The 21,323-nt window shown below is 49.8% G+C and overlaps 1 protein-coding gene across 1 annotated transcript in view; it reads right to left on the reverse strand.

Moving 5' to 3' along the window:
* Positions 1–913: 913 nt before the first annotated feature.
* KIAA1614 (KIAA1614 ortholog) overlaps positions 914–21,323 on the reverse strand; it is a 377,026-nt gene continuing 356,616 nt past the window's right edge. Inside the window, exon 10 of the mRNA XM_078643502.1 lies at positions 914–1,839. Within this exon, the coding sequence (XP_078499628.1) occupies positions 1,646–1,839 (194 nt within the window). The 3' untranslated portion in view covers positions 914–1,645. The remainder of the gene's footprint in view (positions 1,840–21,323) is intronic.

A 21,323-nucleotide genomic window follows, 5' to 3' on the forward strand; every position in this document is an offset into this window, starting at 1 on the left:
TGCTTATTGCAGAAACGTATAACATGCTTACCTGTAACTACAGTTCTTGTTTCAAAATGTTTATAAAAAGACTTGCTATTTTTCTATAAATCAGTCTGAACTTCATTCTTGAGTGTGTGTTCCATTTACTGCCTCTGTGAGTACAACAAATGCTTAGCATTACACTCTGATAAGCCTAACTGCTCGCCCACACTACCACAAAATAGAGCGTCAGTATTTTCAACTTTTGCCTATGTAAGCCCTATAAGGGTCACTCTGACCTCTCTGCACAGTGTACCCCATTGTGGTATACTATATACAGAGGTGGGTTTCCTACATTTACTCTTTCCTGATATGGGGCCTGGGCGGACAGGACTAAGGTATGTCAACCACAGAGAATGAGAACTTTGCTTTGCACCCTATAAGCTGCATGAAGCCTGTTTTAAAAAAATGTACAACAGGGGGAGGCACTGTCTGTTTTTCTGTCTTTTTATCCATTCAAAACAAAGGGAATAATCACAAATGCCCTTTGATGAATGGGCGTGAGCTAAAAATGTTGGCAACACACAAAAAAGAAGAAGCATCTGGAGATGCTTATCTTGCTGACTGAAACTCACGGCTGATGATTGGCGACATGGATAACAGTTGCAAAGAAGTGACAGCTTTCAATTTGATTTTTTTTTCTGGCCATGACTTTGGGCAAATGCCAAGCAGCAGGGAAGGTGGGAGACCAGGACACATGGTACTAGGCAGGCAAAGATATTTTAAAATCCCATTGTCCTATAGTTATTTACAAAAATCATTAATGATTGCTATATGCTCAACATTTCAACTCCACCTCTACCCAACTTCTGTCAGCTCTCTCATCTCTCACATTGTCATGCAGATTTGCATTTTAAGCTCAGACACAGACAGAGTGACAAAACAAGTTATGTTGTAATTTGTTTTTATGACATTTAATAACTTAAGAATGGCATGGTGGCTTGCAAAACAAGGGCAGACAGTGAAAATGGTGGCAGTGAAAGTAGCACATCTTCCTTGATTCCACAGTGGGGTGGGTGCCAAGAATGCAAAGTTACGGAGGTATGCTGACAGGTTCCTCTACTTTTGGTCTCTTATAATGTCTATCTCTTTCCATGTGAGGGGTTTCAAAGCTGAAGGAGAATAAGAGTGGATGCATCAACGGTTCATGGATTATTATGGAACCATGTAGATCATGATCTGTAGTGTACATGAGAATGTAGTCTGTCAAGGTAGAAGTCATGCCTAGCCACCCATTGGCTACATTACGATGTACCCCCAAGGTCACTATAACCGATTTATATGTCAGTGTCTTTCACTGAAGCAGATGAGTAGGAAAGATGCCTCACCGTTATCGACATATCACATGGACCCCTTGCCTGCAAGGGGTGCTGCCCAAGACCACAAAGAATATCTTTTTCCTATTGCACATTACAGTGGCTGTGTTTGAACTCATTTGTTTTATTTATCTTGTCACTGACGAGGTTTGGTACAGAAGCAGTTGTGTGCAACAGCACAGTATCCTGCATAGATTCGCCGCCTAGCCTTTTTTGGGATGCAGCTGGTGTATTGCATGGTGCGTGCACAGCTCTCATGTCCTACAGTCATGCTTCTTTGGTCCCGAGTGATACTCGGGAGGTTAATGTTACCGAACAGGATGCCTCTGCTGTAGTAGTCTGATGGAAAGTCTCTCCGCTTGAGCCATCATGTCGCGGAGGGCTGCCAGGCTGACCCCAGCTACCTTGGCACCATTGACCTCCAATATCTCATCACCAACAGCTAGCAGTCCAGCATACCGTTTGGCGGTTCTGGGATCGGCCATCTCTTGTACATAAACACCTGGAAAGGACAGAGAGGGAGTGAGAAGTCAGAGGATAAAGAAAAAACCTGCAGAAAAGCATTGATGTCCTATCACCCTAAGAGAACTCAAGGGCATGTTTATCAAGGAGTTGTGTTGTCCTTGTATGACACATGGTTATGCAAGGCAGGGCAATTCCTTAATTCAGATTTACAAAACCAGGCAAATGGTGATTTGCGCCACCTTGCATGGCTTTGTAAAGAAATTGAAAGCAATGCAGCGGTTTGCGCTGCATTACGTTACATTTAGAGCTGATAGGCATTCCATGGGTGGAACATTGGTGCTACTGTGTATTCACCAATGAATTTGACACAATTCCAGATTTACAAAGGTTTGTAAACCTGGAATTGCATCAAATCGTTACGCCTCCCGGAGGATGGTGTAACATGGAGAAAAATCATTTTTTCTCCTTGTTTTTTTCTGTTTGGATTTTTTTGTGGAAGAGGGTTTGCCTTCCTGCACAACCACAATCCTGCCCGTAATGCAGGTCCCCTTGTAGCATGACATAAGGGTGCTTGCATTGGTACTAGGTAGCACCCAGTGCGTCAGCGTTATAAGAGAGCAGAAGTGTGCCATATCTTCGTAGGTATGGCACATTTCTCCTCTGTCCATTTCAGGAAACACAGCACATTAACTTTGCTTGCTGCCCTGCAGTGCATGAAATGTTAGTAAATATGGCCCTGCATGTACTTGGGATGAAAACTGATATACCCCGTTCCACATTAATGACCATAGCCCACACACAGGATAATTCCCTCTAGCTGTAGCTAGTGTATACCACCTCCTCATCCAAGATTTCAAGGTCATCTCATTCAAACATAAGATTTGGTATTTAGCTCCCTTCTAACCAAAACATTGTAGGACGTAACTGCTAATGTCTACCTGATAAGTTTATTTAAGATTCTCTTTTTGGCAACATGAACTTCAACACTGACATTCAGTTGCAAGAGCTTGAACCTGACCCTTGCTCTCTGTGACATTAACAATTACGTCAATGCTGTTGCTTTCTAAACTGATCTGTGTTTTTATGCTATTGTGACGGTCAATGGTATGTGAAAATTTTGCAATGCTTTAAATGGCAATAAAGATATATTAAAACAAATAACAACAATTACTTCATGCCCATTCGCATGCACAAAATCTCTCAACCTCATCGTCCTTTCCTAATTCCTTACAGATGCCTCTCCACATTAAATGATTTCCCCCCAACCTTCTGGTTACTGCCTCATGACATAGTAACTGCTGCAGCTCTACCTCCACTCCACCTCCATAAAATCTGTAACATCCATAACACACACTACTACTCTGAACTTTATTTCAATGTGAACATTTGCTGCCAAATGTATGCTGTCCCGATAGCGCTGTCTTCCCATGCATTATTTTCATCAGATCAAAAGGCTAAATCTGATTGAGACTTCTAGCTGCAGATTCCATACCTTCCAATATCCCCAGGCATCAGACTGGATCTGGAAGATTTTCGAGCAGTGTTCCTGTGCACCTGAAGGTGGCGTAGTTTGGCTACACGTCTGCATCATCCATGCTGGGAACTAAGTGTCTGGCACCTATATAGGGGCCCTTTCGGCGTGCTGATGTCAGTGCTTTCCTTTCCGCGCCAGATAGCTCTGACCCAGTCTGAACGACCCCTCAGTCATTTGTTGACTGTTTTTTTTCGACTTTACGTCAACTCTTTTCAAGATTTTTCTTCTCCTGGTGTGAGGATGTCACCATAGAAAGCGGCTGCTTTCAACAATGTGGGGCCTTTCATAGGCAAATGTCAGTGACATACCATCACTTGGTATGTTTGTGGTGCATGGAGCTGGGACACGACTCCAAGGCATGTGAGGACTCCTGCGTCATACACCCCAAGGCGCTGAAGGTGCGATCCTTCAGGCTCCATGCTGCCCGACGTTGTTCGACTCTGTGACACTCGCAGTTCCGTTCATGTGTGAGGTTCCAGGACAGTTCGCGGAGCCCCTCCCGATATTCATCATTGCATTCAAAGTCATTGGGGAAGTCCCACAAACTCAAGAAGTCGAAGAAGTTCATATACTCTTCAACTTCACAGCATCCGTCAAAGTCATCCGACTAAGAATGCACGTACTGACTGAGTAAAATAAGTTGTCTTTTGTTTTCACACGACTCTAGAGATACACTCTTGATTAGGGGAGAGCAAAGTTGTCATGTTCTATGGTTGTCAGAAACTAAATCCCTTCTTGTCTATCCAGGGAGGTTCAACTCCTCCTTGCCTATTCGAGAAAGTTTCTAGTTTACTCTGAGCTAGCTGGCAAACCCAAAACTTTAAGTCTAATATCGACAATAGAAGACGTAGTTAACGTCTGGTCTAGGCCTATACTATTGAAGGTATTATTCCAATGCGCAGAGCCTATTGGGATAATAGGAACTACACTACAGATGAGGGAGCATCGGCATTCCAGGCCCTGCAAGTCAGCGGGGCTTGATTCTGGTTCTGCCTCGTGCTGAGCTGGAGCAACTCCCGCCCAACTAAAATAATTTTATGAGGCCATACACATCATCTGTGGGAAGCCCACAGCTTCTTTGTGCCCCACAGGTGTGGGTGGGGCTCCTACTGGATCTACGCCAGCGGGTTTGCTCTCAGCACCAGTTGGGCCCCATATATCCCATGCTGGATCTGGAGCAGAGCTGCCGGCAAGACCGAGAACTTCCTTGGCGTCTGCTCCAGTGCTGCAGCCTGCGCCCTTAGGCGGCACCATCTCCATCGGCATTCCCAACTCTGACACGGAGCCCGATGGGCGTCGTTTAGCGCTAACCAAAGATATTACTCCTGGAGCAGAGCCAGCGCCTTAATTGATAGATAGGTCTGGTGAGGGAGACAGTTGGGGGGGGTCTATGGATCCTTATGGAGATAAACCAGTTGATGAACAGGACAACTGGTATGAGGAACTGGGTGAGGCCAGTGGTTTGGATACCTCATCTGACACTGGCATGTTTCCCTGCCTACTGTGGCTATGGAGAAGAAAGCCTTGTTTGCAATGGTGGTTTGCAGGATAGCTGAGGTCCTGGACCTTAACCTACCCTCAGCGGCAGTCAAGACTAAAGTCTTGACAGTGGTACTCCAGCCGGGAGTAATCCCCTCAGAACCCTTATTCCCATTCAATGAAGCCTATAAGAACTTTCTACTTGGGGCTTGGCCTCCGGTGAATAGGACAATTGCTCGCCATCATCGCCCGCTCCTGGGGCTCCCAGTTGTCTTACCCAGCACCCCACCCCAGAGAGATTGGTGGTCCAATTCTCCTCGTTCCATAACCACACTGGTGCATTCCCTATTACTCCACCAGATAGGGTATCCAAAAGGCTGGACACCTTTGGTAAAAGAATGTTCTCTTCCACCAACCTAGCATGGCAGTTGCACGGCAGTTGCTGAACACCATGTGCCTATTGGGCCGTTAGTCCTCTACACTATGGGATTCAGTTGCGCAAGTGCTGCCTATGGTCCCGGGTCATTCTCTATCAAGCTGTTGCCGATGGGAGGGATGCGGGCAAATTCACTATCCGATATGAACTTGACACAACCGATTTGCTGGGCAGAGCGATTTCATCGTCGGTAGCCTTGTGGCGTCACTCATGGCAGAGAACACCTGGCTTTCAGGGATGTCCAGGCTTCACTCATGGATATGCCCTTTAAAGTCTCAAGCTGTTTTGGGGACTAGGCGGATTCATCGCTCGAGTGCTTCAAGAACAGCATGGCTATGGCCAGGTCCTTGAGCTGGTCTATGTCAACACCAATCCGCCTTCTGCTCTGTTTGTGGGCACCAAAGGGGTCCCAATCTGCACCCATACTGTTAGACCTGACACCTTTGGCGTGGTTTTTCCCCCATTTTTTTGCCTCTGACTCATGTATTTTTGATGCTGTGCTGGATTTCGTTTTTGCTGGTTTAGATGTTTTGGACACTCTGCCACTGCTTATCAGTGCCAGAGTGTAAGTGCTCCCTCTGTAAATTGTCATATTGATTGAATATACCTGATTGGCATATTTGTATCACCATGAAGTCCCTAGTAAAGTGCACTGTGTGTGCCAGGGCTGGTGATGACGGATGCTACTAGTGGGCCTGCAGCGCAGATTGCGCCACCCACATGAGTAGCCCTAAAATGGTGTCTCAGGCCTGCCAGCGGACTGCCCTGTCCCCCTAGCCAGTGTCTCCACTGGCTGGGCCTACCCCTTCCCTGTCTGTGCACATCAGTCACCCCTATGGAAGGCTCAGGGTACCCCCCTGGGCAGTGTGCAGTGTAGGGGGCAGGTAGAGCATGTACTAGTGCAGGTCACATGCCCTGGTAGTGGGCAGCAGCCATTTTGTGCGCTCACTGCTGTAAGGCTATCTTGCTCCATAGAATAACATGGGGGAGGCGGGTCCCAATGGATCCCAGCCTATCTTCTCATAGGAACAAGATGGGACATAAGTGAAAGATATCCCTGAACTCAGAATTTAATAACACATCTTTTAGTGAAGGTTGTTTTTAAATCCTGTGTTTGAGAATAGCACTTTTAGAAAGTGTCTGTTCTCTTGTCTAAACCTTTCTGTGTGCCTGGGCCTGTTTGTGGATTGCCTGTCTGGTCTGAGGGTGACAGGGGCTGCAGAGCCCCCGGAGGGAGGGGGTCGGAGTCAACCCGTGGATAAAAGGCAGCCTCTGCTGCCAGGGAGGCGGGAGGAGATAGCGCCTGATAGTGAAGGGCTGTGCCTGCCTGACCACCATGCTGGCTCCCCCTCCTGCCGGCCAACTGTCACCTCTGACCCTGATGCTGACAGGAGAAGGAAACCAGAAACACCCAGCGCTCCAGCAACCCCCAGAACTGGTTTAGAGCGGGCTCAGGGCCCCCTTGCACAAAAAGACTTCAAAAGACTTCAAAGGACTTCAAAGACTTTTAGGGGTATAAGAGAAGGACCCCTGACTACAGAGATTAGATTCTAAGATTCTACAATCAAGAAGGAACCTCTGCTGGAAGAAGGACTGCTGGAGAACAAGAGGAAGATTGCCTTGCTGTGTGCTCTAAGGGCTGACCTGTTCTGCTGTTGCAACTGAAAGCTGAGGAGGAGAAAGTGACTTTGCTGTGTGCTGTGATCCTGCCTGCTTGAAACTGCCAAGACTTTGCTGTGTGCTGTGTCTGCAACTTGAATATCCAAGGGCCTGAGAAGAGCTGGCCTCCTGTTGGGAACCCAGGGTTAAAGGTTCCTAAAGCTTTGCCAAAAGCAGCTGCAAGATCGGGCTGTTGTGACCTGGAACGCGTGGTACTCGACTGCGGAGTGGGAGGAAGGGATCGGTGTGCTCATCGGCACATTCCCAGCGAGGGTTGGGGGTTTGTGGTGCCTCCCCTCGTGAAATCTGCTCCAAAGTGGTTGAGAGGCCGAGAGGGCGGTCTATTCGTGACCTGCGCCCTCAAACACCCTTTGCCGCCGGTTCACCGCCGCTGCCCGGGGCCAGGATAATCCCTAGAAGTTGCCGCTCGTGAACGGGAGCTGCAGCGGCGAAGATCGGAGCCGCCGCGCTCCCATTGGCTGAAGGAGCCGAGCCCCCTCACCGACGGCGCGACGGGATTGGCCCGTGTGCTGCAGCGTCATCGACTTGCCGTGCTGTGGTTGGCTGGTGGACGGAGCGTCATCGCAAGCCTGCCCGGGAGCCGCACTGCCATTGGCTGACTCCCGGGTGTGTCCAAAGGCTCGTCCCCAACGCCACGACCGGATTGGACCCGTGTGAACGCCGCCGAAGCCGGAGAAGGACTGACCCGACCCCGCCGAGGGATTCCGGGTGAGCGATCCCTGTCCCTGGCCTGAGTCCCCGCGCGGAGGCGCCGCATCAGCTCCCCGCTGCTCCCCGAAGACCAGAGAGCGGGCGGAGGGCTGCCGGGACCGGCCGGGACCAAGGAGAAGCTTACCTTGTCGGCGCGAAGGCGCAAGGATCACGGTGGGGCTCGCTGAGAGCGCCTGGAGCTGAGGTCAAGATCGATTTCACCGGCACGGTGCACCCAGAGCTAGTGGTGAGCCGCGCTCGCGTAGTGTGGACCAAATAGAGTGAGGGGCTGATTTTAACAGTTAAACAACACGCTGGCATTGCTTGATTTTGCTCATTTTTATAGAGCTGATGTGAGATGAGTTCAAGGTATTATTTCTAATACTGAGACAAGAGACTTGAGACTATCTTCTATTAAGAGACTTCCTACATACATGCAACCATTAAGATTAAGTGCAACCTTTACCTGAAGAAGTGATTATCGTGTATTACTGCTTTTTACTGCCTGCAACTAGATAAAGTTATATTTTTATAAAATATACTTACCTGTGTGGTCTCAGTTTGTGGTGGATTGGGGATTATTGTTGTGTTAAGTGCAATTATTATACACATTGCCTTGGGGATAAGCCTGCCCGCTCGCGCCAAGCTACCTAGAGGGAGAGCGGAGGTTGTCTACTATGTGTATTCCTTCACCCTGACTAGAAGCAAGGGTCCCTACTTGGTCTAAGGTACTTACCTCTGCCAACTAGAGACCCCCAGATCTAACATTGGTGGCAGCGGTGGGATTTTTGAACTCATAATTGCACTTGACCTACAGTGATTTCTTGTACATCACTAGTCTAGTTTAGCAGCACAGGTTGCGCAAGATTTTTTCTTTTTGGTGAAACCTTTTAGTTGAAAAGGTTAGGAAGCATCATGTCTCAGAAAGCGCAAAGCGTGAGTGTAGAAGTGGAAGTGGAATTTGAAATCCAGGAGTTGTTCATCTATAACAAGGAGCAACTGAGAAAATTCTGCAAACAGCTTGGATGCCGCATGGAAGGGCAGCGCAAACAAGGAAGAGCTACAGAAATCTCTGAGGGCCTGGTGGGAGGCCAAACATGGTGATCCAGAAGCTGCTACTGGAGAGGAAGGCACACAGGAGAATGCTTTTGTATCCAGTGAGTTGCCAGTGAGGAGGCCAGTGTCTAGGACTGGCAGCAACCACTCCAGTAGGATTATTTCTCCAGAGGAGGTGGAGGAGAATCAGAGAGCTAGGGCCCATGAGATTGAGCTTTTTAAGCTCAAAGCACAAGCAGATGAGAGGAGACTGCGCCTTGAAACTGAGAAAGAGGCGCAGGAGAGAAGAAATACTCTCGCTTTGGAGGAGAAGAAACTCCAATTGGCTCATGAGTTGAGCATGAGGGAGCTGGACATTAAATCCAAAAAGGAGGAGTCCAGTTCTAATGGTGGCAGCGCACAACCAGTACAGGCGGGTAAGGTATACATACCAAAGGATCTGGTACAGAATTATCAGAGGGGTGAGGATATTTATGCGTGGTTCAGAGCGTATGAACTTGCCTTAACGATGAATGAAGTGCCTAAGAAGAATTGGGGGGCAGGATTGTGGAAGCATTTTGAGGCCTCTGGGAGGGATGTTTTGGCACCCTTAGAAGCAGCAGGTACTTTATCCTACCCCGCTATGAAGGAGGCTTTGTGCGTCAGGTATGGGCTCACTTCAGAACAGTACCGCCAGAAGTTTAGGAACTTCAAGAAGCTTGATTCAAGTACTTGGGTGGAGTGTGTGAGTATGTACACGCGTGCACTGGAAGGTTGGATAAAGGGCAGCAAAGTTACTGATTATGTGGGGTTGGGTCACTTGATTAGTTGGGAGCACTTAAGTAGATTATGTGTTCCAGAGCTGCGCCAGCATCTTTTAGATAGCAAGTTAACTGATCCCAGTGAGCTTGCTAAAGAGGCTGACCGCTGGACTAGCACCAGGGTCCGCAAGGGGGTGGTAAGTACCCCAGCCAAAGGTGGACAGGGTCCCCAGCAGAAGAGTGGGGGGGACACAGGTAATCAAAAGGAGTCTTCTAAAGGGCCCCAAAATGGTTCACAGGAGAAGGTGTCTCAACCCCCCAAGCCTAAGAAGTCCTGGCCCCATAAGGGCAAGCAGGACAACAGGTCCCCGCCTACTTGCTATGCATGTAGGGAGGTGGGGCACATTGCCCCCAAATGTCCAAAGAAGAACTCGGCACCCACTGGTGCTCCCGCTCCGGCGTTAGCCAGTGTAGCTTTGGGAGGGGATTTGATTTCTAGTGGGGAGGAGGGGTTAGCCTTGATGACCCTTGTCTCTCTAGGAGACCAAGAGATGGCCCAGGAAACCTTGCTGCCCCAAAACACTAAGAAATACGGGCAGAAGGTGACCATCAATGGACAGGAAATAGAGGCTCTGAGAGACACAGGGGCCAGCGTGACATCTGTCAGGTGTCGGTGGGTGTCTGAAGAGCAAATTGTTCCCAAGGTACTCCGGCCTGTGGTGGCATCTGACAGTTCAGTGCGCTACTGCAAGTTGGCAAATGTTTCATTTGAATGGGGAGGAGTCTCCGGTATTTTGGAAATTGTTGTAAGTGATGCCTTGCCTGTAGATTGTCTATTAGGTAATGACCTGGAGAGCTCCCCATGGAAAGAGGTGGAGCACCGGACTCACTTGGAGATGTTGGGTTTGCCTGCGTGGATCTGTGTGTCCACCCGTGCAATGACAGCCAGAGAGGGCGGTCTAGCAGAATTGGAGCCTGGAACAATGGCCCAGGAACCTGCCAAGAGAGGAAGGGGTAGAGGGCGCGGGAAACCAGCCCCCACCGTTCCCACGGTCCAGGAGGAAGCAGACCCTGAGGGGGATGCCCTGGAACCTAAAGGGGAGCAGGTGGCCGAACTGGAGGAATTGCCTGAGCTGTCCCAGTGGCAGCAAGAGGGTGGTCCCTCCAGGGAGGAATTCTGCCAGGCTCAGAAGGAGTGCCCTTCTCTCATTGGTGTGCAGCAGCAGGCTGCAGACCAGGCAGCAGGCCTGGGGTCCAAGGAGCATTTGATCTACTGGGAGGATGACTTACTTTATAGTGAGCCTAAGTTCGCTGAGCCCGGTGCAGCCCGTGTGCTGGTAGTACCGGAGCGCTTCAGGAACTTCCTACTGGGTCTGGCTCATGACGTGCCTCTCGCAGGACATCTGGGGCAAGACAAGACCTATCACAGACTTGTTACCCATTTCTACTGGCCCCAGATGAAGAAGCACGTCTCTGCCTTTTGTAAATCTTGCCAAACTTGTCAGGCCAGTGGCAAGAGCGGAGGGAAGTGCGTGGCACCCCTCCAACCCTTTCTTGTGGTGAGCACCCCTTTTGAGCGGGTGGGCATTGACATTGTGGGGCCCTTGGACCCCAAGATAGCCCTAGGCAACAGGTTTATCCTGGTCTTGGTGGACCATGCCACTCGGTACCCGGAAGCCATCCCGCTCAGGACAGTCACAGCCCCAGTGGTGGGCCGTGCCCTGATGGGGATCTTTTCCCGTGTGGGGTTCCCCAGGGAGGTGGTCTCAGACAGGGGGACAAACTTAATTTCTAGGTATATGAAGTCCCTGTGGGATGAGTGTGGGGTGACATACAAATTCACCACTCCTTACCACCCTCAAGGAAATGGGTTGGTTGAAAGATTCAACCGCACATTGAAGGGCATGATTATGGGCCTGGAAGAGCCCATGAGGCGGAAATGGGACGTCTTGTTACCATGCCTGTTGGTTGCCTACAGGGAGGTGCCTCAGAAATCCTTAGGGTTCAGTCCCTTTGAGTTGCTGTATGGCCACCCTGTCAGAGGGCCTCTCACTCTGGTGAAGGAGGGGTGGGAGAAATCCCGTGGGAAAACCCCTCAGGATGTGTTCAGCTATGTGCTGGCCATTCGCAACCAGACCAAGCGCTTCAGGAAGCTCGCTCAAGAGAACCTGGAGGCTAGCCAGGAGGAAATGAAGAGATGGTATGACCAGAACACTTCTCTGGTTGAATTCCACCCTGGTCAGAAAGTGTGGGTGATGGCGCCAGTGGAGCCTTTTGCGCTCCGTGACAAGTGGCCTGGGCCATATGAGGTGGTGGAGCGCAAGAGCGAGGTTACCTATTTGGTTAACCTGAAGACTCCCAGGCAGCCCCTGAGAGTGCTACATGTGAACCGCCTCAAACCCCACTTTGAGAGGTCAGAAGTGACTATGCTCATGGCTACAGATGCTGGAGGGGAGGAGGATAGTGATCCTCTCCCTGACCTCCTGGCAGTCAAGGAGCAAGATGGGTCAGTGGATGGTGTGGTCCTCTCCCCCACCCTGACCCCAGAGCAGCAGAAGGACTGTCGCCAAGTCTTGGGTCAGTTCGCCCCCCTGTTCTCCCTGACCCCAGGTGTCACCAAATGGTGCGTCCACGATGTGGACACTGGAAACAGTCTACCTGTGAAACAGAAGTTTTACAGGGTGGCTGACAAGGTCAGCTAGCATCAAGGAAGAAGTTTCCAAGATGTTGGCACTAGGGGTTATTGAGCCCTCCAGCAGCCCCTGGGCTAGCCCAGTGGTCTTAGTGCCTAAGAAAGCTGCTACCCCCGGTGGCACCCCAGAACTTCGGTTCTGCATGGACTACCGTGGGCTCAATGCGGTCACCAAGACTGACGCGCACCCCATCCCCAGAGCTGATGAGCTGGTGGATCTGTTGGGAGCTGCCCAGTACCTGAGCACTTTTGATTTGACTTCAGGGTACTGGCAGATTGCCTTAACTGAGGGGGCAAAGGAGAGGTCAGCATTTTCAACGCCAGAGGGGCACTTCCAGTTCCGTGTCATGCCCTTTGGGTTGAAAAATGCCCCCGCCACATTTCAGAGATTGGTCAACCAGGTGTTGGCGGGGCTGGAGCAATTCAGCGCAGCCTACCTGGATGACATTGCTGTGTTCAGCTCCACTTGGGAGGAACACCTGCAACACCTCACTGAAGTGTTGAAGGCTCTGCAGAAGGCAGGCCTCACTATCAAGGCCAGTAAATGCCAGATAGGGCAGGGATCTGTGGTGTACTTGGGACACCAGGTAGGGAGCGGCCAGGTGGCGCCCCTACAGGCAAAGATTGATACCATTCTGGCTTGGGAGCCCCCCAAGACTCAGACTGAGGTGAGAGCCTTTCTAGGTCTCACCGGGTATTACAGACGGTTTGTCAAAGGTTATGGCACCATTGTGGCCCCTTTGACAGAGCTGACATCTAGAAATCAGCCCAGGAAAGTGAATTGGACTGAGGCCTGTCAAACTGCTTTTGACACCCTCAAAGCTGCCATGTGCACAGCACCGGTGCTTAAGGCACCTGACTTTTCCAGTGAGTTCATTGTGCAAACTGACGCTTCAGAGCAAGGCGTGGGAGCAGTACTCTCACAGATCAATGATGAGGGCGGAGACCAACCAGTGGCTTTCATTAGCCGGAGGCTAATCCCCAGGGAACAGAAATGGAGTGCCATTGAAAGAGAAGCTTTCGCTGTGGTCTGGGCTCTGAAGAAGCTGAGGCCCTACCTGTTTGGGACTCACTTCCGTGTTCAGACCGACCACAGGCCCCTCAGATGGTTAATGCAGATGAGGGGTGAGAATCCAAAACTGTTGAGGTGGTCCATTTCCCTACAGGGGATGGACTTTAGGGTGGAGCACCGCCCTGGTACAGAGCACGCCAATGCTGATGGTCTGTCCAGATTCTTCCGCCTTAGTGATGAGGACTCCCAAGAGGTTGGGTAGTTCTCCCCACTTTCAGCTGGAGGGGACACGTGTTAGACCTGACACCTTTGGCGTGGTTTTCCCCCCATCTTTTTGCCTCTGACTCATGTATTTTGATGCTGTGCTGGATTTCGTTTTTGCTGATTTAGATGTTTTGGACACTCTGCCACTGCTGATCAGTACCAGAGTGTAAGTGCTCCCTCTGTAAATTGTCATATTGATTGAATATACCTGATTGGCATATTTGTATCACCATGAAGTCCCTAGTAAAGTGCACTGTGTGTGCCAGGGCTGGTGATGACGGATGCTACTAGTGGGCCTGCAGCGCAGATTGCGCCACCCACATGAGTAGCCCTAAAATGGTGTCTCAGGCCTGCCAGCGCAGGGCCTGTGTGCAGTCAGTGGACTGCCCTGTCCCCCTAGCCAGTGTCTCCACTGGCTGGGCCTACCCCTTCCCAGTCTGTGCACATCAGTCACCCCTATGGAAGGCTCAGGGTACCCCCCTGGGCAGGGTGCAGTGTAGGGGGCAGGTAGAGCATGTACTAGTGCAGGTCACATGCCCTGGTAGTGGGCAGCAGCCATTTTGTGCGCTCACTGCTGTAAGGCTATCTTGCTCCATAGAATAACATGGGGGAGGCGGGTCCCAATGGATCCCAGCCTATCTTCTCATAGGAACAAGATGGGACATAAGTGAAAGTTATCCCTGAACTCAGAATTTAATAACACATCTTTTAGTGAAGGTTGTTTTTAAATCCTGTGTTTGAGAATAGCACTTTTAGAAAGTGGCTGTTCTCTTGTCTAAACCTTTCTGTGTGCCTGGGCCTGTTTGTGGATTGCCTGTCTGGTCTGAGGGTGACAGGGGCTGCAGAGCCCCCGGAGGGAGGGGGTCGGAGTCAACCCGTGGATGAAAGGCAGCCTCTGCTGCCAGGGAGGCGGGAGGAGATAGCGCCTGATAGTGAAGGGCTGTGCCTGCCTGACCACCATGCTGGCTCCCCCTCCTGCCGGCCAACTGTCACCTCTGACCCTGATGCTGACAGGAGAAGGAAACCAGAAACACCCAGCGCTCCAGCAACACCCAGAACTGGTTTAGACCGGGCTCAGGGCCCCCTTGCACAAAAAGACTTCAAAGGACTTCAAAGACTTTTAGGGGTATAAGAGAAGGAGCCCTGACTACAGAGATTAGATTCTAAGATTCTACAATCAAGAAGGAACCTCTGCTGGAAGAAGGACTGCTGGAGAACAAGAGGAAGATTGCCTTGCTGTGTGCTCTAAGGGCTGACCTGTTCTGCTGTTGCAACTGAAAGCTGAGGAGGAGAAAGGGACTTTGCTGTGTGCTGTGATACTGCCTGCTTGAAACTGCCAAGACTTTGCTGTGTGCTGTGTCTGCAACTTGAATCTCCAAGGGCCTGAGAAGAGCTGGCCTCCTGTTGGGAACCCAGGGTTAAAGGTTCCTAAAGCTTTGCCAAAAGCAGCTGCAAGATCGGGCTGTTGTGACCTGGAACGCGTGGTACTCGACTGCGGAGCGGGAGGAAGGGACCGGTGTGCTCATCGGCACATTCCCAGCGAGGGTCGGGGGTTTGTGGTGCCTCCCCTCGTGAAATCTGCTCCAAAGTGGTTGAGAGGCCGAGAGGGCGGTCTATTCGTGACCTGCGCCCTCAAACACCCTTTGCCGACGGTTCACCGCCGCTGCCCGGGGCCAGGATAATCCCTAGAAGTTGCCGCTCGTGAACGGGAGCTGCAGCGGCGAAGATCGGAGCCGCCGCGCTCCCATTGGCTGAAGGAGCCGAGCCCCCTCACCGACGCCGCGACGGGATTGGCCCGTGTGCTGCAGCGTCATCGACTTGCCGTGCTGTGGTTGGCTGATGGACGGAGCGTCATCGCAAGCCTTCCCGGGAGCCGCACTGCCATTGGCTGACTCCCGGGTGTGTCCAAAGGCTCGTTCCCAACGCCGCGACCGAATTGGTCCCCGTCCTCGGGACCTCTGTAGGGCCGTGTGAACACCGCCGAAGCCGGAGAAGGACTGACCCGACCCCGCCGAGGGATTCCGGGTGAGCGATCCCTGTCCCTGGCCTGAGTCCCCGCGCGTCAGCGCCGCGTCAGCTCCCCGCTGCTCCCCGAAGACCAGAGAGCGGGCGGAGGGCTGCCGGGACCGGCCGGGACCAAGGGCAAGCTTACCTTGTCGGCGCGAAGGCGCAAGGATCACGGTGGGGCTCGCTGAGAGCGCCTGGAGCTGAGGTCAAGATCGATTTCACCGGCACGGTGCACCCAGAGCTAGTGGTGAGCCGCGCTCGCGTAGTGTGGACCAAATAGAGTAAGGGGCTGATTTTAACAGTTAAACTACACGCTGGCATTGCTTGATTTTGCTCATTTTTATAGAGCTGATGTGAGATGAGTTCAAGGTATTATTTCTAATACTGAGACAAGAGACTTGAGACTATCTTTTATTAAGAGACTTCCTACATACATGCAACCATTAAGATTAAGTGCAACCTTTACCTGAAGAAGTGATTATCGTGTATTACTGCTTTTTACTGCCTGCAACTAGATAAAGTTATATTTTTATAAAATATACTTACCTGTGTGGTCTCAGTTTGTGGTGGATTGGGGATTATTGTTGTGTTAAGTGCAATTATTATACACATTGCCTTGGGGATAAGCCTGCCTGCTCGCGCCAAGCTACCTAGAGGGAGAGCGGAGGTTGTCTACTATGGGTATTCCTTCACCCTGACTAGAAGCAAGGGTCCCTACTTGGTCTAAGGTACTCACCTCTGCCAACTAGAGACCCCCAGATCTAACACATACCCTCCCTGCCACCATGGCCAGTAGGCTTCCCAGCCTTTTTGTGGCCTAGGGCACGGGTCCCATAGACCACGTGGAATAGGCAGCCAGCTGTTAGATCAGTTCACCACCCCCTCCGGGTAGCTGTTGCCTCAAAGTCTATTTAGGATGCCATCAGACCATCATGGGCATCCAGTGGGGAGAAAGGATATGCCATCACCTCCCCTACTGGAGGCCAGTAACATCAGATCGTTGGGTAATCCAGATAGTCCAAAGTGGTTACTCACTCCCATTTGTGACGCCCACACCAGTCATGTCACCTACTTATGATCAGCTGATGGAGGACCATCTCTCTTTGCTCTTTCAACGTGCTGGTTCTCTTGGCCAACGGAGTCAGAGATACAGGGCCTGCTTTAGAAGTGGGTTATGGCTGTTATTCCTGGTAATTTCTGGTGCCAAAGAAGAACAGAGGAATTTGTCCTATCCTGGGTACGCGACTCCTCAACCTCTTGAAAAAGGAGAGGTTCAAAATGCTCACGCTCGCCCAAGTTTTATTTGCCCTAGACCTGGGAGACTGGATAGTAGCGTTGAACTTGCAGGACCCATATTTCCACATCCCCGCCATGCCGGCCCACGGATGCTATCTGTGCTACACGATGGGTCACAAGCACTTTCAGTTTGATGTGCTACCTTTCGGTCTTACCAGCACCCCTTGGGTGTTCACCAAGGTGATGGCAGTGGTCACAGATCATCTGAGGAGGTCAAGGATTTCAGACTTACCCTACCTCGCCCACTGGCTGTTGAACGTGGGCTTGCCCAAGGCAGTTGTCACCCATATTTAGACTATGGTGAACCTCCTGCACTCACTTGGGTTCACTATCAACGTGCCAAAGTTGCACCTGACTACCTATCAGGCGCTCCCTTTCTTCTGAGCTATTCTGGACAGTTTACAGTTTTGAGCCAATCTTCCCCCAATAGCGAGTCCAGGACATTCAAGCTATGATTCCAATGTTTCAGCCTCTATCCTGGCTTTCACTGAGACTGACTCTGAGGCTGTTGGGTCTCATGGCCCTTCATCCTGTTGGTGACATATGCCCGCTGGCATATGCAGGCTCTGCAGTGGGACCTGAAGGACCAGTATGAGCAGCATTAAGGAAATCTCTCTGACATGGTTCAGATATTGGAGGGACTGCACAGAACTACAGTGGTGGCTAACCAACCGCGATTGGGTCAGTGGCAGACCACTCTCCCTTCCCCAACCAGATCTAAAGGTAGTGACAGATGCATCACTCCTGGGCTGAGGTGACCATCTGGGAGAGAGAGAAGAAGGACTACTATCACAGAGGGGAATGTCAGACCCAACCACTAAATGGTGAAATAGTGCACAGCATGTGAATCCAGAAAAGATTCTGGCTGCAAAAGTTTGTGTCATGGTGTGCTCCCACAGCGTTTAATCTCTTTCTGCACCTTTATCCAAGGTTCTTTTGTTTGCCCTATCTTTGGCCCAGCAGGGCTCTGCTATTGCCACTGTCGAAGAGTATCTTTCTGCTTTCTTTGTATTCCTATGGTTGCTGGACCAACCTTTTCTTTTCAAATACCCTGTTGTAGCCAGGTTCCTTAAAGGTCTGGAGCACGTTTACCCTCACCCCATTTATCATGCCTCAGTGGGACCTCAACCTTGTTTTCACCTTCCCGATGTATGCGCCATTCAAACCTTTGCACAATTTCCTCTTTGGTTACTGGCCATTAAATCTGCCTTTTCAGTGGCCATTGCATCGGCCAGAAGAGTCAGTGAATTGCAGGCCCTCTCTGCGCAACCTCTTCAACCTCCTTTCAGCCAGATAAACTGGCCCTCCAGACACATGCCCTCTTTCCTTCTGAAGATTGTCACTCCCTTCCATGTTGGCCAGATCATTAGTCTGTTTACCTTCACCACCTTGACCCAAAAAGAGCGTTATCAGTCGACCCTGATTGCACAAAGAGTTCTGGGTGGGTTATCATCACGTCATGGGCTAGGTCAGAGCCAAAAAAGGGAATGCTGTGCTGAAGCAAACCATCTTGCGATGGATCGTCCTGTGCATAAACATCTGCTACACACTGGGAAAGAAACAACCCCCTTAGGGCTTGGGAGCTCCCTCTACCAGAGCCAAGGCTGTGACCACTGCATTAGTGCATGGCGTTCCTCTACTGGACATCTGTCAGCCAGAGATGTGGGCATCACTGCACACATTCCCAAAACATTACGGCCTGGACATACAGGTCTGCCATGAACGGCGCTTCACCCGTTCGGTCCTGCAGGACTTTTTGGTCTAATTGGGTTTGCAGACCCACCTCTGGGGAGGTATTACTTGGACATCTATTCTAAGGTAAGGAATCTGTGGCTATAAGTCTCTTTCAGATTAACAAGTTACTTACCTTTGGGAATGCCTTATCTGATACAGACTATCTAGCTGCAGATTCCTTCCAGACCCTCCCATTCTCCTAGCTCTGCTAACCGGTTAAGGTGTAAGGGACACCCTTTTTAGGGCCTTCGTCTTTTCCATACCAGTGGTCAGTTCTCATCATGGCTCTGCGCTCCTGGCATGGGAAAGTAAAAAAAATAACTGACAATAGCGCACCAAGGGTACGCTTATATAGGTACCACGCAAGTCATTACTGGTGAGGATGCCACCAACCTGAATGATGCCACATACCGGCATGCAGGGGTACTGCTTGAAAAGCTTCCACATCCAGTCTGACACCTGAGGGTATTCTAAGGTACGGAATCTGTGGCTAGTTAATCTCTACCAGATAAGGCATTACCGCAAGTAAGTAACTTGTTCTTCAGCAACTTATGATACACTATGATTTGTGATAACAATAATTTTGCTAAGGCTTCCTACCACTAGATAACTCACTTCTTCCTGCAGTGCTTCACAAGTTGTTGAGTACCGGTGATCGCTTCTTCGACCAGTCACACTGCTCGTTGTGTAATTGCTTTCACTGAAAATGACAGCACTAAGGGTTTCTAAACCGAGATTCAAGTGATTAGAACTCTTCAATCGCCCCCATCACCAGTCTTTTGTTTTCCCCACTGATTCAAACCCCCTCCAACCACAACACTCCCTTATCCTAGCCAACTCTACAACAGGCCAAGCCACCTGTGCTCCTAAATCATCAGTATCACCCCCATACAGAAAAAGGCCTTCTGCTATCACTTTCAAACACTTCCACTGCTCTCTCACCCTTTATTTTCTTAAACCTTTCAAAGACTGATCTAGAAATGATCAACAATAAGAAATTCAATTTCTACATAATGCTCTCACGGACTGAAGCTCTCAAGGACTTCTAAACATTCCCATCGCCTGTCCCCTACTGCCAGCTCTATTCCACTGTCGCCCATTGTGACCTCTCTACACCCTTTGATATGAATACCAAAAACATACTTGTACTGGGTCAAGCTCGATTATCCGGGTACAGAAATCGTCTAGCCTTCCCTCTACTTTGCTGGTTCGTTCAAGTCTCTGTACTTGAAGCTCATTCTGCTCAGTACCCTGCTTACTCCCGCTCATGCCCCTATAACATAACACAGCAAAAGTAGTTGCGTTGTGTTATATTTCTTTACAAAGCCACACAAAGCAGAAGAAATCGCCCCTTGTGTGGGTTTGTGAATATTACCAAAGCCTTTGACTTGTCCTTGCAGCGGACAACGCAAAGGACTGATCAATCAGGGCCCTTGGGTTTATCCTTTTGAGGCACTTTATGGTGCAGTTTTGACAAACTGAGACCTGGATCACTGGATTGTGCTTCCCAACCCACACTGAGGCATTGTGTGTGTACATCATACATTATAGGGGGATGACTATACCCACTGTACTGGCCAACATCCAAGAATGAAAAAAAAGAATAGTGGCAGATGAGGACAATTGCAGATCCAACTACTAGACTGCACAATAATGCAGACCATAAGAATCCAGAAACCCACAGTAAATGACTCACATATACAACAAGCACAGGCAAATCTAAAAATCCTCTCCGTTGGGAACCCTTTGGCTTCGGCAATGCTATTTGGTGTGTTAGTGATGTATAGTATTGGCAAAAAGCATTTTATGCCGACACTGTGCAGAATCTGACCAAATAAAAAAAAGGAAAAATACAAATGTGTGATGATGCAGCCGAAACTGGTGGCTGACCCATTTCGTAAGTGTGCACTTGTTATGTAGTATGAATGTAGGACTTGCGGAGCTTTCATATCAGTTCGACCATCATGCCGCTTTCCTGACACGATATCCAGCAATTCGATTGTGGAGCTGGCTATACGTTTTCTAGTTCCTATCGCACCATCTCCGATGGGGTGGGCTGCCTTTTGCTTAGATTGAAATTCTGCCGCTAGGAATCCCTTTTCTTATTGAGGGATACAGTTGACTACTTCACCAGTGACCCTTTATTTGAGTCACCGATTCCAACCTACGATTCGGCAGTCTTTATCCCCACAAACTGCTTGTGACCATACGTACCCGGCTGCTACCCTGCTGTGCTTTCCACTCTTCAACATTGGCGTCTACTGCAGACCCGACATTAGAATGGCCCATTTGAACGACCGCATCTGACATATGGCCCAGCGTTTGTGCATCTCGACCAGCACCTCTCATCTACTCATTAAGCGCTCCTCTTTACATCCCACTGTTTTTGTTTAGCTGATTCTTGTGCCCTGAGGAAGGTGACGTCCATATTGGGAGTCAACACCAAAACGCGCGTCGGAGCTGGATTCCACTTTTGGAATATTTTGTGACAGAAAAAAATCCCCTTATTTGTTCTTCAAGAATGTTTAACAATTTATGAAAATTTGTCTATGTTTATTACCCTATTGTGTCATTGATTGTTATTGATTTGTCTATTTTGATTTGTGCTTCTCTTCTTGGGGCACGTCTGTATTTCTTTGTTAGGCCTCACATGCAAACTTGGATTCAAATAGGGGGTCTTCATCTATGTACATATTGATTGTATTTGAGTGAACGTCTGATATTGTTAGGCGTGTGAGAATGCAAGTATATGGGAAGGTATGCTTGAGATTTGAGTGAATGTGCTGTGGGATGTGTTAGGATATTTACACTGAAATAATGTTTATGCATCATATTATTAAATTAAAATAAAAGCCTTTTTTTGATAATCTTCTTCCCCCTGTTGTGGCTTCACTATTAGCC

The sequence above is a fragment of the Lissotriton helveticus genome, chromosome 1_1, assembly GCF_964261635.1.
Source record: "Lissotriton helveticus chromosome 1_1, aLisHel1.1, whole genome shotgun sequence".
Taxonomy (NCBI): Eukaryota; Metazoa; Chordata; class Amphibia; order Caudata; family Salamandridae; genus Lissotriton; species Lissotriton helveticus.